This window comes from Melanotaenia boesemani, chromosome 1 (genome assembly GCF_017639745.1).
Source record: "Melanotaenia boesemani isolate fMelBoe1 chromosome 1, fMelBoe1.pri, whole genome shotgun sequence".
NCBI lineage: Eukaryota > Metazoa > Chordata > Actinopteri > Atheriniformes > Melanotaeniidae > Melanotaenia > Melanotaenia boesemani.
In genome coordinates this window covers 24254800-24281487 of record NC_055682.1, presented here as the reverse complement: position 1 = coordinate 24281487, position 26688 = coordinate 24254800, and the positions used below count along the sequence as shown (strand labels likewise).

General features: G+C 37.7%; 2 protein-coding genes across 3 annotated transcripts; one reads left to right on the top strand and one right to left on the bottom strand.

Annotated features, from left to right (window-relative positions):
• Positions 1-1750: 1750 nt before the first annotated feature.
• On the top strand, positions 1751-11317 carry depdc7a (DEP domain containing 7, paralog a). 2 transcript variants are annotated; one of them, XM_041994572.1, is made up of 10 exons: positions 1769-1835; positions 3719-3865; positions 4805-5267; positions 6667-6797; positions 6905-7097; positions 9069-9289; positions 9404-9546; positions 9623-9748; positions 10024-10102; positions 10208-11317. In XM_041994572.1, the coding sequence occupies exons 3-10, from the start codon at positions 4813-4815 to the stop codon at positions 10429-10431; spliced, it is 1572 nt and encodes a 523-aa protein (XP_041850506.1). In that variant the 5' UTR covers positions 1769-1835; positions 3719-3865; positions 4805-4812; the 3' UTR covers positions 10432-11317. The 2 variants fall into 2 exon arrangements, with proteins under 2 accessions (XP_041850514.1, XP_041850506.1); XM_041994580.1 differs by lacking the exon at positions 3719-3865 and having other exon boundaries at positions 1751-1835.
• Positions 11318-11903: 586 nt separating this feature from the next.
• Positions 11904-26585, bottom strand: cstf3 (cleavage stimulation factor, 3' pre-RNA, subunit 3). Its single transcript, XM_041994563.1, has 20 exons — positions 26350-26585; positions 25673-25774; positions 25404-25499; positions 21149-21181; positions 20312-20409; positions 20150-20216; positions 20033-20067; positions 19821-19947; positions 17444-17521; positions 17181-17343; positions 16887-16996; positions 14428-14544; positions 14121-14339; positions 13907-14009; positions 13680-13749; positions 13403-13598; positions 13121-13271; positions 12841-12935; positions 12657-12717; positions 11904-12469 (listed from the first exon to the last, which is right to left on the bottom strand). Exons 1-20 carry the CDS (start codon positions 26374-26376, stop codon positions 12270-12272), a joined length of 2148 nt encoding a protein of 715 aa, XP_041850497.1. The 5' UTR covers positions 26377-26585; the 3' UTR covers positions 11904-12269.
• Between the last annotated feature and the right edge of the window lie 103 nt (positions 26586-26688).

The following is a 26688-nucleotide window of genomic DNA, read 5'->3' as shown; positions in this document are numbered from 1 at the left end:
TGAAGCACTGATGGAGGCTTGGTGACAAGTTTACAAAATACCAGAACATCAGATTGAGGCACATTCATTTGAAGAGTTGTAAAACCAGTTTCACCATTCAGTTAAACCATTCAGCCTGATATTTCCTGTGTGTTGCGTGCAGATGTAATCACTTTATGTGAATTTAAAGCAGCAGAAAAAGCTGAGGCCATTTCCTCCTGTGTTACTTATACAATATGCGATGACCCCCACAGGAGTTCAGTTTCCAACTATTTTGAAATATTCTCAATTTTGGTGAAAATGTCAAATGTGCTGAAAAATAATTGTTTTAGGTAGTTCCAGATTAAAGCTTCTGATTAACACAACATAATTAAGGACCTTCTACCTTCTTGAACTATGATTTTGTGCTTTAAGGTTAGCAGCTTTACCCATAAGCTGGTGGCTACTAAATGTTCTTTAATTGTAAGAATGCTAAACAGGGGTAGTGACGTCAAGGCAAGATGAATGGAGTTACAAGATATAGATTTAATCAAATATAAAACAGATGTCGTTTTTAGGTCCAGGTGTAACACTGCAGCTAATGTACATTTCTTAAGTTAAAGGTGACAAGAAAACTTAATGTCATGTGTAAAATTAGTAGACTGGCTCTTTAAAGTCATGACTAAAAAGGCTTGCTTAAGAGCAGCTGAGCAGGAAGATACTGTATTTCTTTCCTTGCTTTGTCTGGGATTTTAAATTAATTGTTATCTGTTCTTATTTCTTTCTAAATCGAGAGGAGTGTAATATGGTCTCAGATTCATATCTCACAAATTAACATAAGAAAAGATTTGTTTCCCTTTTAATTTTTTTTCCTGCATCAAAGATGTCAAGAAGTCCATGAGAAAACCGGTTTAGCCTAGTTACATACTTCAGCTTTTACACACAAGCTGTGTCTCGTGATGAAAGGAGTCTGGCTTTTGGTCTACCTTTCAGCAAGTGATCAGCATTGGCTTTACAGTGTCATATTACTGCTTTTCCATTGTCAGATTACACCTCCAGAAAGAAGGCACCAGGTTAGAGCCTCAGTTTGTGAAATCTGTCCCTGCTAAGCTGCAGTGTTTACTTTGGGAGTATGTGTGTTTTGTTTTTAAGACATGTTAGTTGGTCAGTAACACACGGTCTATACAGACAAACAAGGTGCAAGAGCATCAGGGCCACCTTTAACACCTGAGGCACCTGCAACCACCTGTGATGTGTTTTGAATGAAGGACAAAGGTGATTCCCCCCCAAAAAACATCCTCATTCTCATTCACTTAAATCACACTTCCTACTCTTCTCTGGGATCCCGTGATTGGTCTTATCAGACCAGTTTTTTTTTAAGCTTGAAGGGTGTGACTTGCTGAGTGAAAGGTTGTGTTAAAACTTCCTGGATTTTAGGGATTTTTCTTTAAACTGAACGTTTAACTGAACTGTATTATTTAGGAAACAGTATCAGTGGCAGCCAGCATTGATGAATGCTTCCAATGAAAGAAACTGATTTGTGTCACCTGCTACAGTAAAACAACTCTGTAGTTTGTGTGTGTGAGACCACTTATCTCCCTTTCACCTACAGTTTTAGCTCAGAAAGAGGCGATAAAAAAAAAGAAACGCACATATTAATGCGCCTTTTCTTAAACCTGAAGGAAACTGTGAGAGCCTCATTAACACGTTGGCGGGGCGGTGATTGGGCCATGAATAATGCATAGGAGCAGAGGGAGGGGACGGTTTCGAGGTTGACTGTAGTTGCGTGCGTCACGTTTAGAATTGAACAGGGAGGACATGGTGTGGATGGCTGTCTTCACAAACACTGGAGGAGAGTTTTACGCACCGAACACCAGGTAAAAGCAATTTAATCTCATTTAACTGAAGAAGCAAGTGCTGTGTTGTTTATTTCTCACACTGAAGCTCATTTTGTGACTGTTGGCTGTTTAGTTCTCTACTTAGCTGTTGTTTTGTAAGCAATTGTTTTAAGACATTCTGATTATTAATCTCCTTGAGCACATCCGCGAGCCAGAATTGGAATAAGCATGTATAGAAAAAATGAATGGCTTTACGCACGTGAGTTGGCGATATATAGTTAGAAAATTGAGGCTAAATACGGTAAAATCTGCCCTTTGGAATTTGTTTATTATAATTAGCTTATTCGTGTTAATGAAATTAATTAAATGGATTTCAATAATCCCAATTAGAAATTATATGTTTTAAAATGTATTAATTATAAATCAATTACATCGTAATTTCTTGTTCCAAGCATTTATAAGAGCAACTCAAGTTTTCAGAACTGGTCTGTTTGACATTTGCTTTGTGCAGACTCAGCAGCCGACTGTGCAGCAGCTGTTTGTGTCAAAACACAGGTACAACTGGGTAATTCTGCTTGTATGTTGGGCGCCACTAGGATTCAAATTCATATAGGCCAATAGCCCACCGAGTTTTATTTTGTGCCCTGAAGCAGGATCAGTTAATCTGACTGGTTTTAGCTTGTTGGGGAATGAAGATTTCTGCCAAAGGCTACTAACCTGTTATTACTGGTCTGATGATGGTGTCACACTGTGTTTCCATCATCTGGACTCATGTGCTTGCTTCATTTGCCAACGCTTACCAATTCTTTATGCTTTTTTAAATCTACTTCTGCAGTGTTAGTAATCACAGTTGAAAATTAAAGTTGGCTGTGTGTGTGTGTGTGTGTCGCTGCACTCTCAAGAGGAACGTTCCCATGTGTTGAGTGCATCCCTGTGTGATTATTTACCTCCAGTGATGTGTGCAAACAGGGTGCACTGTTTTCCTTGACTAAAATGCAGGCCAGCCCCTCTTTCAGTGTTACACAGTCTTTATCTGCTGGGGTTTTCGTCTTCTTCTTCTCTTTTAACAAAAAGGAGCAAAGTCACAACATGGAAGGAAGCTGGCGTCAGCTATGCAAACTAGGCTCAGCCTGGTGCAAGCGTCCAGAGATGGCAAATCACAGCCCAGTTCCCAGGATTGCTTTGGCCCATACCTGAACCCCCACCCATTAACGGATATTGATCAAATCCGGATTTAAAGTGTGGCTCATAATCCAAAGACCCCTGATGGGATTCTCCATATGGCCTTGTATTAACTCAAAATCAAGGATTTCATTAGATAATGCAGAGCTTCTTCCACTGATCACCCTGATCCCAAACTACATTCATTCTTAAATATTCTGTATTTTATAGTGAGTTCATGTTATCTTTCCAACTTGTGTGTTCTTTTATTCATTAGATGACAGGCTTGTTATATTTCCCATGATTCCTTAACTGTTGCAAAATGTTCTTACTTGAACAGCTGCTGCAGCCCCAGTTGTTCTTTCCTAATATGCAAATCCACATCTCAGAACAGTTTCTTCCCCCAGAGGGTGGCGCGGTTTGACGTAGATTTATCTAATTAATCAACAGATCATGATGATCACTCTCCTCCTCGATCTCTAAAGTGTGTGGGGGGGGGACGACATCTGTTTACTGCTGCACTGTTCCTGGGTGTTTTTATCTTCAGGTTTAACAGATGGGTCAGTAATTGCATTTGTCATGTTGTTTTATAATAACATGGAGTCTGGCTGCTGCTGTCAGATCCTGATTTATGGCCTCTGGCTTCAGAAAGGCTCCCCAATCCTTTCCTAACATTTGCTCAACAGGCTTTAAATGCTTCCTGTTGTGAGATGAAAGCCACACTAACATCTCACTAAGACCAGCTCTGCTTCTTTCACCAGTCTTTTTCTATTAACAAAGAAGAAGCAAATAGAGGCGCAGAGGAGACATGCTGACGAATTGCACGATTGGATGTTGGACATGTCTGCGTTTGATCATCTGCAGATGTGTTAAGAGTAAAGCAGCAGGGAGAAATCAGAGTGTCTCATGTAAGAGAATGTGTTTATTGTCTTCATTTCCTGGTGCGTTTCTGATTGAGTGCAGCAGAAAGTGTAGTAACATTATGAGACGTAAATATGAGGCACATATTCTGATCTTTGTTTTTAAAATCTTTAAAAACTTGTGTTTTGACTCATGTATTTTATTTTTTTGTTGTACATATAGTGCACACACTAATGCCTAAAAAGAATATTTCGAATTAGTTACTTATCCTGGATAGATTTAGGACACCGAGATCCTAACACATGTTCTAAATATTTGATGTGATCATGTATTACCCAGATGACAGGGAGTGTGTGCAGGGTAAAGACAGAAGAGAGAACATTTCTTTGACATTTTTCAGAAAGTATTTAAACAACAGAGCAAACTGAGAATGTCTATTGTTGGAAAAAAAGATCACAGATTACAGTGAGGTTTTGGAAAGCTGCATAAGATTTTTTTTTCTATCCTTTTCTTGTTTGTATTTTTTTTTTAATTTTTTTATGTTCATACACTTTTTCTTTGTCATTTAACAGCCTGCTCTGCTATTTGTTACAGCAAAACTTGTGGCTATTGTGAATTTTATTACACATTTCTGGGAATAATTCAAAGTGGAAGAGTCTCCTCTACCACTTGGTTTGTACAGAATGATAATAATAAATGACCATGTCACTATTATTACTATAGTAATACTCGTCATCTCACTCATTTGTTAAAAAAAAATCATTCTTATTATTATTGTCCAAAGGAAACGAAAAATGCACAGAAACTTTTTCTCTTGTCTTTTTCTTGATTAGTGTATTTACTTCACTACACATGAAGTTCCAGAAATAGCTTCCAGAGCCTTCAGACAGCTTATTTACTCATGCTTTCATGCTTAATTTTAAAGTTTATCACCCTTACATCTTTTATTTTTTTTTCTCCTTTTCCATCCTCTTTTCTTCCGTTAGAACAAGGCATGGCTGGGAAACCTTTCCGGGCCACCTATATCTGGACTAGCATCATTTCTAATCTCCAGACTCATGTGGAAGTGAAGCACCGGCGCCACAACCTGAAGTCCTACAATGACTGCTTCCTGGGTTCAGAGGCTGTGGATGTAGTGTTGACACACATCACACTCAACCGTTTCTTTGGTGATGAAGCAGTCCCCCGCCGCAAGGCGGTCCGTTTATGCCAGGCCCTCATGGACTCAAGGGTGTTTGAACCTGTGGGCATTAAAGTATTTGGGAAGGAAAAGAAGAAAGCCACTTTCGAGGACAGTAGTTGCAGTTTGTACAGGTTTTTGAGTCTAGCAACCAGTCCCTCATCAGTGCTGACCAACACCAACTCCCACTCTACTTCTACCATTGAGAGCGGCTACGACTCACCGACCGTGAACCGGAACAAGAGTGGCAATACTTTATCATGTGACAGGTACGAACTAATGTCACATTACCTGATCTCAGTTTTGATTTGCTTTGTACTCCTTTTTTCCTGATAGCCAGAAATAATCCCAAATCCTGTATGGTTTTAGATTTGGTGCCTGTAGCAAGGCAAAAAATTAAACTTCTCAAAGGCAAGTGGTTATGCTGGCTCCCTGTCTAATGTTGGAAAACAGAGCAAAATAAACAGAAAATGATACAAAATGTCTACAAACACAAGAGCCGATCTCTTCTGGTTGTTTCTGTATTGCGAGTCATTTTGTTCATTGAGACCAGGGAATGTCCAGAGCATCAGGTCTAGGTCCTGGTCTGTTTTCAAAGCCACCAAAATGCAGAGGATTTTTATAGTGACATGTGTTCATACAACTGTAAAAACTATAGAGTGGACATGATGCAAAACAATGTGTTCTGTTTATAGTACATTGTGAATGGGGACAAGGGTCTTGTTGAAAGAGTAGAAAGCAATAGGAGCCAGCAGAACAAAGAACATGAAACACAAAACACGACTCTTACTTATCAGTGGTCTGTTTAACACGTGCATGGGCTCATTCAGAGATTTCCTGCAGTTATTACTAATGGATAGGTGCGAAAAAGTACACAAAGTGTGGTCCGTTTGATTCACGTGCATGTCCCTTGGAACATGTCTAGAAAACCTTGGGGCTGCCATGCATGTATGAAGATGGCTTGAGTCGAGGGTAAGAAGAATGGGGAGTGGGTGCTTTATTTGCTCAGGTACCTAGACTGTGATCCACTTGTTCCAGCACATTTGATTTGCCCTCTTTTTGTACGTTTGATAAGTGGTCTTAGTCAGTATGAGAGTACTGCTAGCAGCTGCTTTAGTTTAAATTAGAAGTACAAGAACTCAGTCCACAAGAACATGTTTTATGTGACATTTGTAGGGAGGATGAAAGTGGTAATAAAAGTACTTTGTTTGTAGGTGAGCAGATTCCTACTTTTCCTTGTATTTGTGCTAAAGGAAGCAGATTAGCAGCAGTCTCTTCCTTCATGGTGTTATCTCAAAATGTCCTTTTGATCTGATGTCATTGTCAGAGTGACAGTCTGCACCTGAGAACAGGTCTGGTGGCTCTAATGGGAGATAAGAGAAGCTATGTATTCAAACAAGGCTTGTATTATTTGCAACATGGGTCAGGTCAAGGCTTCACAGGAAAAATGCCAACAATTGGCCAAGAACTTCCCATGTTTTATACGTACTGAAATAATTTAATGCTGGAAAACAAGTTTTAATTTTTCTGTTCATTTCAAACTATAAAATGAACATGATGGAAACTGTATAAAAGTGTGAATAAATCACAAGAACTAGAAAACTTTGGGCTTTGGTGATTCACTGCCTTAGTAATGAGTCTATTTTTACTTACTTTGTGCCTTTTCAGACAAGAGGTGCCAAGCTTTTTCAGCCACTCCCCTGTAAAAACAGACAAGTTACTGGAGGATGTGTTGGGAAACCTCAACCTCAGTTCAACCGTCACCCCTCAGATGATCAACCTCGGCCTCTCAGAAGAGCGTAAGTTGCATTCTGTTTCATGATACTCAATAGAATGATGGAAAGAAAACAAGACTCCATGTTTTCATGCCTCTAACCTTTGCAGTGTTTCCTCTTTGGTTTCACAGGTTTGTATGAAGTGTGGCACCAGCAGGCTGTGTCCAGATTGCTGCAACTCATAGAGCTCCCTTTGTTGGAGAACCTGTTAGAAAATGAGGGCACATCACGGTCACCCCTGAATGGCACAGACAGTGACCCAGACCTGTCATATAGATCGAGCTACCTGGACAGAGAGGTTCTGAAGGCCTTCGGTGAAGCTCAGTAAGTCCTCTACAACTTTTACCATCTTCAACCTTTTAGAAATGATGATTTTCTTATTTTAACTGGACTTCCTAAAAGAGCATTAAACATCTGCAGCGCATCCAGAACACTGCTGCTAGAGTTTTAACCAGGACTAAGCGATCTGAACACATCACACCAGTTATTAAAACCTGGACATTGGCTTCCAGTCAGTCACAGCATAGATGTTTAAACCCTCTGATCATTTACAAATCCCAGAACTGTTTAGGCCACACGTGTCAAACTCCGGTCCTCGAGGGCCGGTATCCTGCAGATTTTCATTGTTTCCCCGATCTAACACACCGGACTGAAATTAATGGGTTATTGTGAAGAAGTTGACAAGAATATAAACCTAGCAGAGCTTTTAGATCCGAAGACTCTGGTCAACTAATCCAGATCAGAGTCCAGACTAAACATGGAGAAGCAGAATTTAGCTGTTATGCTGCAAACAAGTGGAACAAACTGCCAGCATAGATTAAACTTTCACCAAATGTAGACACTTTTAAATCCAGGTTAAAAACATTTCTTTTCTCATGTGCCTATGCATGAAATCTGCACATTAACTTTTAACTTATCTTGTTTTTAATCATTTCAGTTTCATTTATGATTTTAGCTGTTTCTTGCTGTAGTTTACTACTTTTAATGCTTTCTTTGCATCATCTGTAAGGCTTTTAATGTTTTATGTAAAGCACTTTGAATGGTCTTGTACATGAAATGTGCTATACAAATAAACTTTGCTTGCCTGTTTAAATGTGTATTACTTGAACAGTAAGTTTAAGACGGGGAGTCAAATGTACGGCCCGGGAAGCAAAAGTGAATTGCATTTGATAATATATGAAAATGACATAGAATACATTAACTGTAATTTCTAATTTGTTCATGCGAGGTTGCTTTTTAATATATATATATATATATATATATATATATATATATTTAAATATAAGATTTTTACAAGGTTGTATGTTTTACATATTACTTAATAAATCTCACTTCAGTTTGTATGATGAGGGGAGTTAGTTAAGGTGGTCAGGATTACTACACAGGTATGTACATTTAAATAACTTCTAGCACTTGACACATTACTGAAATCATGAAAAAATTATTTTTCAGTTCCAGGTACCTTTGATTAAATGTTTTGTGTTTTTTGTATATTCATTAAATAATAAATCAATATAAATAAAAAATATGTAAAGAATTAAAATAACTTAAGTATGTAAACGTGTAACTATCTTGATAATGCAGTTGTACTTCTTTGCACTAAAAAGTTTTCATTATTTATATATTTATTTGTGCTATTATTTTGCTGGTTTGGCCCACAGGAGATCAAATTGTGCTACATGTAGCTCCTCTGGGATAAATAATGTGGTGTATTAAATTAAAATGAATTGACCCCTGAACTAAAATGAATTTGACATCCCCGGTTTAAGTAGTTCTGTGCATAAAATATGCAAAAAAAAAAAAAAACAAAAAAAAAAACAAACAAACAAAAAAAAAAAAAACAAACTAAGATAAAAACATCCACATTTAGTTACTTCCACTTTTGTTCATTTACTAAACTAAGTTATTAATACAAGAGCTTTACCAACATGGTGTCACCCAGTAGTCTGCTCACGCTAATAATTACGTTAAAATGCTTTACATATTGCTTATATATGTAATCTAGATGTGGGTATACCTGAAAATGTCCAAGTCTTTCTTCATTCAAAAAAGTGTCTATAAATCATTAAGCGTTGTTGGATATATTTTAAATCATTGGTCAAGGGGAGCTAAGGAGATTAAGGGGGATTCCTTAAAACTGCAACATCTGCGGTTTAACTCCTGGCCATCTGGGCCCCTCTCATCATCTCTTTTTATTTCCTGCTTGTATCTCCACTGCTCAGATAAAAAGAAGGCAAAATGCCAAAAATAACATGCATATGTAAAAAGAAATCCTTTTACTTTCGCCTCCCTCAGGGCTGATGAATGGATGTCAGGGGCAGTGGACTGTACTGAGTTTCTGCCTGATGAACTGGTGGTGGAGGTCAGTCGAGGTTTGGCTGGTTGTGCAGATGACCTGCTCCAGTGTAAGAGGCTGTTCTATCAGGTCTTGGTGAAGCATTACGGAAGCACACAACAGCCGCCTCTGCTCAGCAACCATGTTTTTGATATCCACTCTGGCATTTCGGAACTACTGGGTAAGATGGAAGCTGTTGGATATTTGAACATGCATGCCTTTTTTTTCTTTAATCAAAGGAACTGTTCTGCTAAAACATGCATTTATGATGAATAACTTTTGGCTTTATCTTCAGTGAATGGGAAACTGGAGCAAGCTCTAGAGGCGCTGCAGCTGTGCCTGAAGCTGCAGAACTCTCGCAGCAAAGAGGAGCTACGTAGGCTGCTGAGATTCATGGCCACTGCAGCCAAACCACAGGAGGTGAAACTGCACAAGGAGGTCAGTTCTTATGTGAAACATGTGGAAGTCAGTCTGTTTTTGTTTGATTACTCCAAACCCTAAATGCTTCTCTTAGATTGAGAACAGAATGGCGGTTAAAAGGTCCTTCTCAAGTGCCATCATCTACAGTGGAAGGCTGTCTAAAGGAAAGGTGGACTTGATGGTTCTGTTCATGATGGACAACCATGGTGATCTCTTCAAAGTGAGTACTCCTAGATTGACTGTGTCCAGTGTTGTTGCAGGACATAATAATCAACATGTTTGCAAAAGGCTGAACTCATTCGGTTCAACAAAACGCTGGTAATTCAGGCAAACAGCATTACTTATAAAGCGGACTCATGAATCACATTTGTCTCACAATGAGTTTAACAACCCAAAAATAAGCAACCATGATAATTCTGTTTACTGTGATATTATTTGTGCAAGTATTGGAGCTTCAGGTTGATAAAGTTTTTAATCTGCTCTTTTTTCAACCAGATTCCTGCGTCATTGCACAAGATGGTTTGTGACAGAATAATAAATATTGTAAACGGGAAGGATCCAGATGCAATCACAGGTTTGTGGAGTATTTATACGATGCAGTGAGTTGTTTATTTGCTGTCTGTGATTGAACAAACTTTTCTCCATCTGTCTTTTCTCCGTCATTTTTTTTAAATTACAGGGACAACATACTGTGCAAGAGTAAGTGCAAAAGTCTGTTCTGAAAATGCAGAGAAAACTACTAAAGAGGAGCTACTGTCATTGCTGCGGACAGTCCATGAGAACCCTAAACTCTCAAACAAAGAGAAGAGACGGCTTCTGGGACAGTTTTATAAAGGTCATCCTGAGATTTTTGTTCAATACTTTGGAAATAGATTATCCACTATCAACTTGTTGCTACGATAACATTTGTTAGTCTAAAAAAAAGAGGGAGCAGTTTGAACAAAAGGCAAATGTGCAAATGATGTAAAAATTTTAGACTACTGAGTAAGAATGTGACATTTAATTGTAAAGTCTCTCAATAAGCTGCAATATTTAAGGAGATATTTATTTGTTTTTGGTGCAGGACACTAGAATGAAATGTAAAGTTAGGTCTGAATGGGAATGTTACTTTGGTAATAGTCCTCACACTGCAATGAAGCTTAGCGATATACCTCTGCAACCAGTAAAGACTAAATCTGCATAAAGCTTGTTAATGGACATTTTCTGTTATCCTTGTGCAGCAGCTTCAGTGTTGGTGACAAAAATATGTGGTCTGGCTTCTCATGTACATGTTGATGCGCTAAGAAACTGTGAGAAAAAACTGGAGATTTGAAAGTCTGTTTTGCTCTTGTAAACAGTAAGATGCATTTATGAGAACTGGCCCCCAGGGTTTTTGTGTTTTTTTATTATTTTGACTGAAAAGCTTAGCCATGTTTTAGTGGCATCTTCAAGTTTATATAATCTTCTAATCCACTGAAGGAACTGCTTGTATCTCTTCAAGTGAAAAACCACAATGTTGTTTGTATTTTCTGATCAAATTCAACTGGATCTGTAACATTCATGCAGTGTATGTCTGTTCTGACAAAAAAACTAACTGGCATCTGGTATGTCAAGTAAATTTTGAAGTCTATTTTTCATTGATTTTTTTCAGGTAGAAACAATTTCACAGCTGACTCCTTTTTAACAAAGTGGCATAATTGTGAAACTTAATGCTGTTTTATGTATCTGAAGTTCCTTTAAACTAATAAAACATGTGAATGGGACATGAAACAGTTGTTTGGAAAGCCAGAACTGTTTTTCATTATACAGATATCTATATTTTCTAAGAGCTGATTTTTTTGTGACATAACAAATGCTGAAATGCAAAACCACAAAACCCTTCATGCTGTGACCATTACTGGGAACTACCACCAAGACGCTGAGAAAATGCCAGTATTTATCATTCTTAACTTACAAAATACAAACACCCACTTTGCAAAACATGTTTTCAACTGCTTCAGTTTTAACAAAACACTGACATTGGTATGCAGTTAAAAAAAAAAGAGTTCTTCATAGACTTTAAAACTGCGCTGGGCAGCCAAATAATGACCTGATACTAACCATGTCTAGTAATAGTAAATTATTTTGATTTGGCTTTCTGGTACATTTGAACCAAAATACAAGCGTGGGCAAATATTGTATTAAGATAAAATACAGGATGTAAAATGCTGCTCCAGCCCAGCGGGAATAAGATTTTATCAGCAGGAGGAGTCTCTGATAAACCAAGGCAAATGATGCCCCCTTCTGGTAACTTTAAAACCTACGCATATAAACTTGGAGAGAAGTGGTGATAAAATGTCCAGTTTTTAAGTCCAAAGCAAATAAATAAATTAGTACAATTTTAAATTCAAATTAAAAAACACAGTTGGTTTAAGTTCTTTTTCACTTTTTATTGAAAGGAACATTGTTTCCTTCAGTTATCTAAAAAAAGAAAAAAAAAAAAGGTTTTGTACATTTCCATCCTTTGGACATAACAAGGCCAAACAAAAGCTGAGATGTGTGTCAAAGTCCACGGTTGAATTAAAAATTTTGTACAGTATAATGGTCAGTCTTTAAAAACAAAAACTGCTGACAAAAACCAAAGCCACAGAAACACTCAGGTGTGCATACTGTATGCATGTTTGTCTGCTTGTGAAATATAATCTGTGACGTGGACGTGTACACTTATCCTATATGACCACCTGTTAAGATTACATTCTGAAGGGTTCTCTGTATGTTTTAGCTTATCGAATCCTCTTCTGTTGGCGCGCACGGTAGATGTCGTGTATGGGCGGAGCCACAGCTCCCTTGTCATCCTCCTCGTCTGAGTCTGCATTAGGCCTCTTGAGCGACTTGGCAATGGTGTGGTTCTCCATGGATCCGTTGCCCTCCCCGCCTGCATCCGGCTGTCTGCCAGTGATCAGCTCTACAGCAGCATCAACGGCTACAAGGAGCACAAAACACGCCCAAATAGATGAAACAGTTACCAATTTTATGAGCACAGTTGTTTAAATTTGAATGAACAGTGACCAACTGAGGATTAATCATTTGGTCACTGTTGCATTTTCATTGCAGTGCTATAACAAAGACAAAAACATTTGACATCTAAAGAGTCACCAAATGTAACTTACTTTCAGGAAGTATGCATCTCCTGAAAGTTTCCATGAGCTCATCTACTTGGACAAAAGGACCCTGCAACAAAAACAAATAGATTTTTGAATCCTTGCTAAAAAGAACAAAACCCCATTGCTGCTTATGTCTTTAAATTATTTCCAGTAAATATGAGCTTGATAGCATTAAGCTGCTGTTACTCACAGCGAAGGACGTAGGTGGAGGGAGCAGCTTCATTAGGACAACAGCAGCGGGGGGGACTGGGAACACTCCACCAGGGACAGGGTGTAAACCTGGAGCTGTACAAGAAAAACACAAGAACTTACATTAAGGATTAATCTTTTAATCCATTCGGTCTATCAGGAGAAACAGGAGTGGAAAAAGAGAAGCAGCATACTTGCAAAAATATTCTAACATACTAATATTGAGCTTGCAAAAGTGGGTTCACAGATTTGTTTTGCATATGGGACTAAGGACTACATACGGGCAAGGTGACGTGGCTGGAAGGGGATCATCTGATTGGTGTCTGGTTTGGGGTACTCAGGTTTACGGTCAACTTCATCCTTCAGTGCAGGCACAGAGGGGGCTACCACAGTCTCTGGAAGCAGTGCTGCCAGCTTGGCACGAGACACATCCTACAAAAATCCAGGAGATATAGATTTAAAAAAATGCCCAGAGCAGCCTTATTAGCTTAACATGGCAGGAAAAAAAAAAGAAAAAAAGAAAAACATAATATGTTTCTGCCTACAAAGGAGGAAATACACACCTTGTATCCCAGGGCTTTGAGTTCACTGGTAGAGCAGGGATACAGGTCCATGAACTTGTATCTATCTACGAGCAAGGCTGTTTCTTTGCCCTCATATTCGTCTTTGAACGCAGTGAAACGCCGGCGCTCTACTTTCAGAATACTGGCCAGGTCTCCTATGTTGCTCTCAAAGGCAAGGAACCGAGCCCAGATCTCACTGCAGACCAAAAAAACTCATTTAAGTTTACAAGCGTCTTCAGAAACAGCTAAATTCAGTTTAACAGGTGCTTGACATTACCCTGACTTTTCTGGGGATAAGCTTCCTGAGGTGAGGACGCGTTCAAACAAAACCCTGGTGTTGTTATCCTCTGATGTGCGAAAGGACAAGGGAAGATGTACAAAAGAAAAACAAGATAACATTTAATATGATACTTCTTAAAAGGAGGCACCTATAAATCCATGTGGTCAAAAGTAATCAACAGGATATTTTGCTTTTATATTTTAAACAATACTATTGGCACATACCATTAAGGTGTGAGAGGTAATCAATATATGCAAGTATGTACTCTGGAATGTCACCATATTTCTTCAAACCAAGCTCAAAAATCTTGAAGGCCACTGATTTATCCTGTTAAGAAAAAAAACAAAACAAAACATGTAAACAAAGAAGATGTAATGATTTATGTGGAGATGATGACGTGTGATGAGGTGAACCCAAAGTGCACATTGTTTCTCTTACTTTGCTGCAGTAGTACTCCATCAGCGCTGCAGACACGTACACATGGTGACGTGTGCGTGGATCTTCTCGTGCCTTTTTGAAGATGGTGCGACCTGATTTTATGCCCTCTGCCCTTCGGGCAAACTTCATATACTGGATGTAGACCAGCGTGGGATCAATGTCGTCTATGGCAAGCAGCTTATTATAAATGCTGTGGACTTTCTCGTACTTCATGCGACTCTGTGAAGGCAGCAAAAGAAAAGTGCTGAAAAGTTCCTCATGTCTCTCATTTGTTTTGTTCAGTTTGTGCTGAATGTGTAACACTCACTTCTTCATAGTCAGCAAACGCAAAGTAGAGAAGCATGTTCTTTTTTAGAAGAGTCCCAATGGCACGTTCGTAGATGTTCGCTGCCTCGTCACTGAACAGCTTTGAATTATTCATGTCCTGAGGGAACATTAAAAAAAATTATGGAACCATTTGACCTAAAGTTTTGACACCTAAAAAGTGCAAACATTTTCACAATTTTACTTTAAATTCAAGACTTAAATGACTCTGTTGCTGCCCAGATGCCAGTGAAGATCATCCACCTGGCATAGTCATGCCATGTTGCTTACAGGTAAGGTTCATCCTTTGCTACCAAATGCCATGCACAGATAGTTACAACACAGCTTAAACCACCCTATCAAGAGAAGAAAGGCTGTTTCATACCTTAAACTCATAAATAGTATTTCTACAAGAAACACACATCTGTAGCTCAGATAATGGCCATCTTCTTTTAGACTGGAAGGGGCAGCATTTCCACTCTGCTGAAGTTATTTTGCCAAATTGTCTGTGGTAAACTACACGATACTCAGGTAAGCCAGCCTATGTTCATGGCAACAAACCTGATCAAATACTCGCCAACCAGCTTTGACGCTTTAAGGCCAAGCAATGCACTCCACACATCAGACTCTCATACAGCTCTATCCCCTCAGATCACCTACAAATCAGTCCTGTTCTTAACTATATACCTCTGAAGCTCAAACCATACAAAATTAAACTGCTGCCTTTTTACGCAACCTCTACTCTCCAAAGCTCTCGGCTGATTTTAGGCACAGTTTCATATCTTATCTTAGGTAAACATACAATTCTCTCTTCATTGCAGTCAGGTGACTGTCAAGGTCTGGATGGTTTCCCAGCCCAGAAATTCTCCACAATCCTCTACTCAATGTTGTGCTCAGTTATATCTGAATCTTTTACACAGGGATGCCTTCCACAGTCATTTAACAATGCTTGTATTACACGTATTGCTAAAGAAAAATTGTGCCTCTTATAGACCTTTTCCCTCTAAAACAAAGATCTAAAATCCTGGCTAATCCGCAGGCTGGAGACCATCCTTCCAACAACTGTATCTTGAGATCAGACTGGCTTTAAAAAAGAAAGGCATCCTCACTTCAGTAAACAGCACTCTGACAATTTATTTTGCTTCCAATGATGTTCCTGAATGTATTATCTCGCTTGATGCTGAAAAACATTAGAGCATGTGAAAACTGGCTACTCATTTGCAGCCATGGAGAAGTTTGGCTTTGGGCCAAGTTTGATCTCATGGATCAAACTGTTACATCCAAAAGCATCTGTTTCTATTTGTACAAGCTCACAGCTATCGAAACTGTTCAGATTGCACAGAAAAACCAGCCAAGTGTCGTTTGAGCTCTTTACTTTTGGATTTGGCTATTGAACCCCTTGCCATGGTCCTCTGTGATTGTAATGACATGTTGGGCATCTGGAGAGACAACACTCAACACAAGGTTTCACTCAGTGCAGATGACCGCCTGCTTTTCAGCTGGAACCCTGGAGTTAGACGCTCCTTAAAAATTTGGATGCACAGTTTTTCTCTCTTCAAACTCATTGCATACCAAATCATTATTTATACCATCTATTCAAGATACTGCTTTTCTGAATTGGCACAACAAAAGTATCAGATGCTCCGGTAACCTGTTGATTGATAATAATCTGGCTTCATTTGATCAGTTAAGTATGAAATCTTGCCTTTCTAAGTTGGATTTCTTTAGATATTTGCGAGTCGGTATTTACTCTGCAGCTTTCCTGTGCTCCCATCACTACCTTACTCAGTTCAAGGTGGTCCATTGAGCTCATTTGCTAAAAAACAAACTCTCTAAGTTTATATTCTGGGGTTAGTACTTATTGTGACAAATTCAGAACTGCTGAAGCCTCATTCATTCACATACTGGTCTTGTCCTAGCCTTAACAGAAATTGGACGGAAGTGTTTGACTCCCTCTCTCAGATCTTTAAGGTTAAATTAGATCCAGACTTTTTTGGAGAGCATATACAGCTGACCCCAAGAAAATGCCAGGCTCTGTCCGTTGCCACTCTTCTAGCCAGACAAGCTGTGCTCCTTAAGTGGAGGGATACTGCTCTCCTCACTTATTAACATTGTGTAGCAGACATCATGTCCTGTTTAAGGCCTAAAAGCACTACGTGGAAAAGTTTCAGAGGAGCATTTCTTAGAGACATTGCACCTGTAACCAATCGGACTGGTTCAAATGGTTTGGCCTACTGGTGGTAACAAAGGAGGGATTACTTTTAGTCTATTGTTATCATTGGCTCTTTTCTTTCATTTTCTTAAAGTTTCCTCATATGTACCTTGTTTTACTTTTCAAATGATTGTTTTTTCTCCTTCTCTATGTGTGCCTGTTATATGTGAACACCTGTTTCACTTTCTATCTAAATTTAATTGTTAAAAAAAAAAAAATCTAATAAAAGACTTAAATGACATATCTCATACCCCTTTCTCTGCCAGTAGTTTGCTGGACTGCTCCAGGTACTGTGCTGCCTCATACCATATATCTGGATGGTGTCCCAGCACCAGCAGGCACTGCTCGTAGGCAAACATCACTGCAACACAGAACACTGACGTCAACTGACAGCATAATTGTGGCTTTATACAATATAAAGTCACAACATTAAATCAGTTAAGAGTTGAAAAATGTCAATTTACGCCCTCTAGTGGTTATATTTGTACAGGACACGGATCTTCACACAAACCAATGACAAATATGAGAAAAAGACTAAAACTTGCCTCTCTTTGTGATGAGCGTCTGATCTTCTGTACGCAACGGGTTACTTTTTTCCCACTGGATGTATTTCTTCCACATTTCCACTTGCTGTGCCTCCTGAGGAGAGTTCTGGGGTGGTACTGAGGGAGCATTCCTGTCTAGTCCCTTCATCACTGTCTCATATTCCTGCATCATGGAACAGAAATACAACAATATGTTAGTTTACAAGAACATTTTTAGCACAAACATTGAAAATACTTCTGTGCATATTTGTTCAATATCTCACCTTAGCCACTCTTCTGGCGTTCATGTAGTCTCTACTTCGATCTTCAATCATCTTTTTAGCCAAGTGGATATTGATTCCCTGTTCATGAATTAAATAGGTCAGTCCAGTACTTGAAAATTCTCCAAAGCTTTCATGTTTTAAAGTTAAAGTGTGCACAGAAAGAGCAGTACTAAAAGCCTGAGAACTCTACAAATGTTTAAATCTCTGCTAAACTTCCTCCAAAACTACCTGAAACGGTTATACAAGTTAAATAAAAAATTATACTTTGCATTTTATAAATGGAGGAAATGATTGAGTATCACATATCTGTGAAGAGCAACAATGTGTTAATCTTAACTTTCTGTATCTGGTATTGCCCTTCACTACAGAATTAACAGCATTTTAGTGTTTCCACTGTTTCCATATTTACATCAATAGAGTATTTTTAAATCTGAATCATCTTAGCTTAGGTTTTATGGGATTCAGGTCAGAGCTTTGACTCGTCAATTCTAAAAATCTAACTTGGATCCTCTTTAATAAATCTTTGGTTGAATAACTTTTACACTTAAAGTCAGTGTGTAAGTACTGCTGACATCTGGTAGTAAAGATGACCATAGAATTTACTTCAAATGCCAAGCACAGCTGTGAATGGATGGTGGCCATCAGTGGCCAAAATGCTTCCAGACATAAACATGTTATCATCTGTGAGTGGATTGAGAGGTGCCAGCACTGCACTTTTAAAAGTCAGGGTGTTGTCATGTCACACAGAGTTGTTTGTCCATTCAGAGACACCGTGGTAAAAAGGGTGTCACAAATATGGCAGCTGCCATGTCTGCCTATGAAGGACCAGGAGGGTCTTTGAAATGCAAGACAAATATCCAAGTGTGGCTGTCTAACCAATGAGAGAGCCAGTTATGTTTGAGGAGCAGCTGTGATTGGTTTAACTTGGTTTTCACTGCCCTAAAGTGTAATGCAAAAGCTAAATGGAGACAGTAAATAATTTAGGAAACTCAGTTGCAAAAACGATTTATAAAAAGGAAGGAGGTGGGGTGTGTGGAAAAGGGAATTATCTTTTTAACTGTGTGAAATGGAACGGTATTTATAACCACATTTATGAATTGTGTTATTTATTTCTCCTTTTTGACATAGAATTTGAAAATACATATACAAATCACAGTATTTAATAATGAATTATCTTTCAATATCAATCAATACATCAAATTTTACTCGTAAAGCCCTTTACAGTAACCAAAAAGGTACTCAATGTGCTTCACAACAGTCATAAAAAATATGCAATTCATCTTTAATAATTCAATTTGAATTGTGTTTAAAATTTAATTTCTTTTTGCATGAAATAATTCTTGAATTTATATTTAAATTTTTTTATTTTTATTTCACAATTAATTACTCATCATCAAAATACTGTGCTGCTATTTCAAAGACCCTCCTGATCCTCCATAAATGTGAACCCAAGGCAAGCAGGTATAAATGGCTCATTCAAAGAAATTAAAAACACAAGTTATTTTTAGCAGTTACATACCAATAGAAATATGTGATTTAATGATGATATATTAAAAGGTTCTATCATTGACTTTGATTTTATTACATGCTACACCTTTATCCATGTATGCTAATTAAAGACCCTTTCTCTGGGACATTCTGATGTATTCTTTCAGAATATGCTAGTATAGTTAAAAAAACAAACAAATATATATATATTTTTTTTAATCAATCATAGTTCCACTGATGATAGAAAGCCATTGCAGCCCAGATGCAGTGACACAAGCCAAACCATAATACTATCACCACTGTGCTTTAGTAATGGGAAAAGGTTCCTATGATGGGAAGCAGTGGCTTTCTTGGTTCTTATGTCTAATTAAACCTTTAAATATTTTTAGGCAGACTTTAGGCAATTCAATTTTTTGCAAGGATCCTTTGATTGGCAGTTATGTTCTCTTTGGGAGCTTTGGACAGCTTTTTTACAGGAGCATTTTTCTTGCAGTTTTTCTCTGTTTCCTTCATTTGTACACAATCTCTGATCAGTCTTACAATGTCCTTTGGCTGTGGCATAATTCATTTCTTTACACGGCTGTTCTAATAAAAACAAGGTGGCTCATGATTGTCACCACACTGGCTAAAAATTTAATTTAATATTCGAATTAAGTGGCAATCCTGGATATCCATACTTTTGCACACATAATATTGTACTGCGTTCTCAATGACGACCAAGTCCAACATTATAAATAAAATATTATTGGCCTGTCTTAATCTACCTTTTATGTGACAGCTGATATATCAGGGGAACAGTTATGAAGAAATATAAACAAAGACATCCCAAAGGATTAAGTATTATTGTATAGAAAGAAATGCACATTAATACTGGGCATGGGTCACTTGCCTCCTCATATTTGCTATAATCTCTCCACAGCTGTTCAATGTTGATCATAGGGTTCACACAGCCTCTCTGGTACACCCTTCGCACAGCAGTGATTCGCTGGTTCTCTGCGTATGAGCCCACAGCCTCACTAATTAAACACAAAGCAAAAATGACAGGATTCAAAAGTTGCTGATCCAGCAAAATATCAAGCAAACAAAAAAAGGAAGACTTACACTCCTTTCAGGAAATTGATGTAATCCACCCAAATCTGACAGAAGAATCAGCATCAGGTTAGGTGACAGTATATAAGAGAAGTTCATATAAAAAATACAAATCAAAGATCTGTATACCTGATAGGACATAATCTCCATCCCAATCTTATCAAGTGCAAAGTCATACGCCTGGGCCATCTTCTCTCTGAGGGTAAAGAATGTTGCATGTTGTAGAATGTGCAGCTTACAACAAAATAGCTATCGCCACGCTTAACCCGAATATGCAGCAGGTCTTCTTACTTGTAGCTGGGGAGTTTCCCTTTGGTCTCTCGAACATATGAGAGGTAGCATTTCCACAGGTCGATGTGCAACACTTTCATTAGGCATCTCTGGAACAACTACAAAGCCAAGAGATTGTCAGAAAAAATAACTCTTGGACCAAATGTCTACTAAGTTCTATATGCTACAACAGAGCTTTTAAACGCATGTGTACTAGTTACTAGTACGCAGATAAATGTTCAAGTGCCCGATGTGTTAGGATAACCAACTGCACTATGAAAAACCCAGAAGTATTTTCTTTTCTTGTCAAATAAAGAAATAATAAATGCAGGTTTCATATATCAGAATTGTGTGATGTACTTTAAATGAATCAACATCATTTCAAAGTCTTCTGTGACCTCTGTATCAGTCATTTTCAAACTGGAGTTAAAAAATTTTTCATGTCTTGTATTATATTTTAAGTAAAATTTGAAATAAGTAGACATTTAAAGACCCATTTGCATATTTTATTTTAAGAAACAGAATCAGCAAACCAGTGCAGAAATGACAGTGCCAGCACTCAACTATATTCCATTTGGAATAATTCAATCAATAAATAAATGGTATATTAATTTAATCAAGGTACCAAAAAAATAATAAAATATACATTATTTTTTTCCAAACACATTAAATCCATAGTACTGCAAACTGTTGTAGAAATAAAGTCACAAATAACACGGCAAGTAAGCATCCAGAGAAACAAACTTTGTTGTGGGGACATACATTCACAGTAATCATAGAGCATTTAACAGAAAACACACTCTCAAACATACTTTAACTCTCACATTTTAGACTTTAAAAAGCATCTTGAATACTTACCTTTTCTACCTTGTCATAGTTTTTAGCCTTGATCTGCAAATAAGAGTGTAAATACAATATTAATACCAGCACATTCTATACTCGAGGCTTAAAGGAAACATGCATTCATGCCAATTTGATCATTCAAACACACTCACACATGACTTTGAAGATCAACATAGTGAAATTCACACAAGAATGACAAATTACTGTGAAAAAGGGGTTTATTTTCTTTATGTGTCATCACATGCTTTAAAAAGAAAAGAAAATGCAGGTTAGACTATCAATTTTAAAAAATAAATAATGAAAACAGAACATTTTCACTAAAATACCAATTGGGGAAAAAAAAAAACAAAAACAACTTTTCTTACACAGTTCCAGGTACGCATGGTACTCTTATTTAGACTTTTTTTATTGACCTATTTATATGTTATGACAAATTGGACTAAAGTGGAACATGTAATGATTTTGTTTTAACTGGATTATAACATCACTACAATGGATTGAGCTGGACTGTATCTTTAAAAGTGTCCCGAGATGACTTTGCCATGAATCGGGGGTAGACAAATGAAGCTGCACTCAACTGGAAAACACTACTGCAGCACTTAATATGTTTTGGCCTACTGCTGAATTAGTCCCATATCTACCTGAAATAAATATGAGGCTGATCTGTCTGTGGTAATAGCATTTTCTATCTGGAGTGCCAGAGCAATCCTATCTCACCGACTGTTCATAACTGTAAAACACTGAGTGCATGTTTTACTTTCCTCTCGGGAGGTAAATGTGGGTTCAGTTTAAACTGCAGCAAACCGAACTTAGCAGACCAAGCGTATACAATGACACTGTATTGTAGTCTCAAAAGTGATCAGAATGAAGCTATAAGCACAGGTAACTCAAATTAAACCCGTGTCCAGATGGATTTCTCTATACCTTCTCTTACTTTAGCTTTACTCTGCTCAAAACTATCCAATCATTTAAAATGCTTGGTGCCATTTAATCTGTAAGGTAAGTTGCTACAAAACAATTAATTTACACCACAAGCTCTTAAAAGCTAATCCTGATTACAGAGACATTAGTTCATTAACTTATAATAAATCAATTTAACACTTCGAAACAAGAAATGAGTCATTTCCCTTGGAAATACGTCGCCATGAAGGTGAAATACAATATGTAGTCCTAAATAGAGCTTTTAAAAGACTATTTAAACTGGACAACACACTACTTGTGTCTTTCTACTCATTAAAAAGATGACAAAATTTACTTGCTGAAAACATGAACTGTATAACAGAACCACTAGTGGCCTCCAAGACATGAGAACACTTGTTACGTCTAAAGCAGTTTTTGCTCTTTATAAGCTAAATGATAAACACACAGCAATGATTTAATATGGGTGAGTCTGCAGGCCGTTATATTTTCAATTCACCTGTTCTAACATGCCGATTCCCTCCATTCACCCTACCGGATGAGTAAAGCTGTAAGAAATCTACTAAAGAAGAGGGAAAAAAACAAAAACAAACTAAAAACAAAAACCTATACGATCCTTTCGCCCACCATAATGTTTCTTTTTTTTCTGAGAGCTTGAGTAGTAAAACATTTAGTACCAAACAAGGTAAAAAAAAGCATCATTTCTATTAGGAAATTAAATCAATTTATTTGTGTGAAGAAAAAAATGTTTGTAGAACATTTACTGTGAGCCAAATTTCTCTTTTCTAAAATCTAATTATTTACTTCATCAGGCATATTTCATTAAGTATTCAATTCTCAGTTTCTAGATGAGCGATGTATTATAAACTAACAGGGTAACGCTGTCTGTGGAGGAAAGAAAGTTGTTTTTTACCCCCTGCTGGTTCCCCCTCCTTATGACATTGTGTGACATAGATCATTAATGATTTCTTGCACACCCCAAAATAAATAAATAAGGCATCTGAAAAGTTCAGAGATTGGGGAAATTTCTTTAATATGCTCTTCTCGTGCTCGGCAGAAAACTGTTATGCTTTCATGCAAAAGGCAACTATTAATACATCAGCACCAATCTGTGACAGCCAACATGTGCTAACATTCACCACAGGGCACATGTATCTCACTCAACCTTTAGATTCATGCAGTGCATGAAGTAACCCTGACAGCTTGATTCTTGTAAAGTCTGATTCAAGACTTTCTGAGGATGGATTGTTACTACAAAATGACATACAAGTACCTTTTAGTACTAAGTGTTTGAGTAATAAAAAAATAAAAAGGAGGACTTGTTTGCCTGGTGAGCAAATTCTGCAAACAAGGTCTTTATAAAAGCTTAGAAAACAGAACTCTTACACAAGGCAAGTTGGAGCTAAACAGAACCTCACTGAAGTTTATGCTCTGTTACAGTTTGGGGCCGTCTGTCAAATATTTAACTTCATGGTCCATATGGTTCTCAGAAGGGGACAAATAAGAGCTCATAGACATACTTACCAGAGGGAGTTATTTCTTATACTATAAATTACAAGTTATGCTACATAGACATGCAATAAATATCCCTTTTTAAACACTTCAAATGGGAATTTAACAACCTACATGCCTGTCTGAACTACAGTGTGATTTATATGCCAAGCTATGTGTCCTGAGGTTTAGAAAGATTTATGAATACAAATAAAAATGTATATACGATAGTGTGACACAAAAAAGGGGTTTTAAAATACTTCAAAGGACTTCACTTTTTGCAGTTAAAGTTCAAAACCACAATGGCCTTTATTTATTGTAAGTGCGTATTTAAAAAATTATTTCCCCTTTGGACTCTTCATCTTTTCTACCCACTCCCCTTTATTATCACTATTAATACAGCATTTCAATCTTTCCTAATCACTTACCACATAAAACATACTTTTTTGCCATCTGTTTGAGTTCCATCTTGTCAAGAATGAGACAACCATGTGCACTCTATCATTACAAAGTCACAGCTTAAAGTATACAAAATTCTTTCCACTGCTGTCAGAATAGCTTCTGACTTTGTTTTATTGCTTTTCAAAGTGTAATGCAGATCCCTTTGCTCTCTTGGAACTTCACTTCTTCATTGACAGCTACAAACTAACATTGTGCAAATAGCAGAACTACACATTATAGAAAATGCTATTTCTTTTAATGTAGGCTGCTGTCTATTTGATAGAAGGAGTGATGGTAGTGAATAATAATCATTTTAAAAGAATATTTTATCAATGCTAAGCAATTACAGTAAATTACTAAAGACTGCTCAATAAAGGCCTAATGATGAGTTCTTTCTCCTATTTCAATAGGTGAAGCCAACATGGCAAGATATGGGAGAGAAGTGGGTGGGTGGCAGGGGAAGTGTCAATTGAGAGGGAAAAGAAGCCCCACAACAAAGCATGACAACCACTAGATAACTACAGTCAATTTACAGCATAATAGTAATGCTTCTGAAGTATGTGGGGCGCTTTTAGCCAAAAGCTAAATTTAAATGCTTTGATATTTGATACTTTTAACTATGGAAACCATTACACCAGTTGGCAGGGGTATAGGACATTACAAAATATGCTCAGGGTACATAAATGATCAGGTGCAAGGGAAATTTAATCCAGTATAAAGCTTGTTGCACTACAGCAAAGCCTGTTGATGGCAGCAAGGCAAATGAGTTATGTACTCAGGCAGGAGTGGGGGAGAAACATCTCAAGGGAAGAATGGGCCACACAAGATTTTTCTTAAAAAATAAAACTTTACCCCAAAGAAATGACACAGGAGGCAATAAATTGACACGACAAGTGAATAAAAGGCTAATGCACTCCAATACTATTAAAATAGTTTTAATACTGTTGCAGACCAAACATGCAACAAATTCACTTTACCCCATTTAAATACGGCGCAGATATATATATATTTTTTTTTTTTAAATCCTGGGAACATAAGGAATTATGTGAAAAAAAAGGTTCGAGCTGATTTCCCCTTTGTGTTTAAAGGCACAATTCTTTACAAAGCTTCTTCTCTTGCTAGAGCCTCACAAAGGTGTTTGCATAATTCTTAATGGATGTTCAATCCAGGTCCTTCACTGTGTAAATTATTCTCAGACATGTATACATTTACAATTATTAAAAAAAAACATAAAAAAAAACCTTTGCAGATTAGGGCTGAAACCGCAAACCAAAATAGGAAGGCTCAATAATTCAAAGCAAGAATTGTGACTTTAAACTTCATTTAAGTAAGACACATTTTGGTTGTGTGAAAATCACATTGTTGATCACGTTAGAATAAGTCCCAGCCATGCACACTAAAGAAAGGAAAAAGTATTAACCTCAGCTTCAATGAACAGTTTCCAGAATCTGCCAGAACTTGGGAACTGTGAGACAAGTCGCTCATACGTCTTCCTTGCTTTATCTATGGGTTGGTTCTAAAAGAGGAGAATGCACGTACATTTCATACTAAATAACATATGTAGAGGTAGTCATGTAAATCAGGTTGTAAATAAAAACCTGTAGAATTTTGTATTTTCCCAATTTATAACCCATAAACCCCACCCTCATTCCCAGTTTGCCCCATGAATACAACTCTGTGTCACTAAACCTGTGCTTCTCGAATCAGAATGCTCCATGCGTCAAGGTCATATGGGTTTTCTTCCAACTTCTTCTCTGCCTTCTTCACCTTCTCAGGAATATACTCTGCCGCCTGCAAGACAACAAAAAAAATACAGGCATCACAGTCAGGCATCTGGAAGGGAATGACAGGGCCAGCATTACCCTGAGCACTCACATAGATGGCCATAGTATTCATTTACTGAACCCGATTAACAGGCATCTGTCCTGTCACTTAAGGAAGACTTGAATGTAAGTGATAAAGCTAAATGCAAACAACACTTTTTCCCCACTAGCTCACCGTGTTGTTCTAGTGAGCGCCACAAAGTAGCCACCAGTACAAAAACTAGCGAACAGTGCTAAGTCGCAGCAACTACGCGTTAATATCACAAAATGCGCGTGCTTTACAGTTAACTCAAAGTGTTAGTAAGAGCTAGCTTTACGTTGCGACGTAGCTACAGTTGATTCAATATGGCGTACACAAGCTTCAAAAAACAAATCATACATGGTTCCGTATGCATAGTTTAGCAAAACTACTCGATACTGTTGAAATAAAATGTAAAAACGCGATGTTAATAGTAAAGCAAGGTTGACTGTATAAAAGCCTGGATGATAAAACAAAGAAAAATCAAGCTAGCCTGCACGCCGAGTACAACGGCATGTAGCTACCTGGTCGGCTGCTCCCTCCGTCGACATGGCAGGAACAGTATCTACGTTAATGGTGGTATATCAGTTAGATTAACAGTCAAATAACGTGATAGCAATTTTTATTAAATATAAAACACTACATAATCGGCATAGCTTGCAGGCATCGATCACGTTGCTCTCGAGAAACTAATAGCTCAGTGGCTCGCCTCGCCGATGTCTAAAATGGCGATAAAGCGGTGTTCCGCTCCTACTGCAGGAACAACAAAAAGACTTCCGGCCGGCTCGAGTCCTTCAGAATAAATAGCTCATTTGAAAATAAACCGTTGCATAGATAATTGGCCAACAAGTGGGCTGGATTAT

Bases quoted from the DNA above. Each gene is read 5' to 3' on its own strand.
- cstf3 (XM_041994563.1), bottom strand. From the start codon at position 26,376: ATGTCGACGGAGGGAGCAGCCGACCAG. The intron at 17,344-17,443 runs GTGAGATATTGA...TCCATGATGCAG, and splicing joins ACGCCAGAAGAGTGGCTAAG to GAATATGAGACAGTGATGAA. The intron at 13,599-13,679 runs GTAATGTCAAGC...TTTGGTCTGCAG, and splicing joins TTATCCCCAGAAAAGTCAGG to TGAGATCTGGGCTCGGTTCC.
- depdc7a (XM_041994580.1), top strand. From the start codon at position 4,813: ATGGCTGGGAAACCTTTCCGGGCCACCTATATCTGGACTAGCATCATT. The intron at 7,098-9,068 runs GTAAGTCCTCTA...CGCCTCCCTCAG, and splicing joins AAGGCCTTCGGTGAAGCTCA to GGCTGATGAATGGATGTCAG. The intron at 9,547-9,622 runs GTCAGTTCTTAT...TGCTTCTCTTAG, and splicing joins AGGTGAAACTGCACAAGGAG to ATTGAGAACAGAATGGCGGT.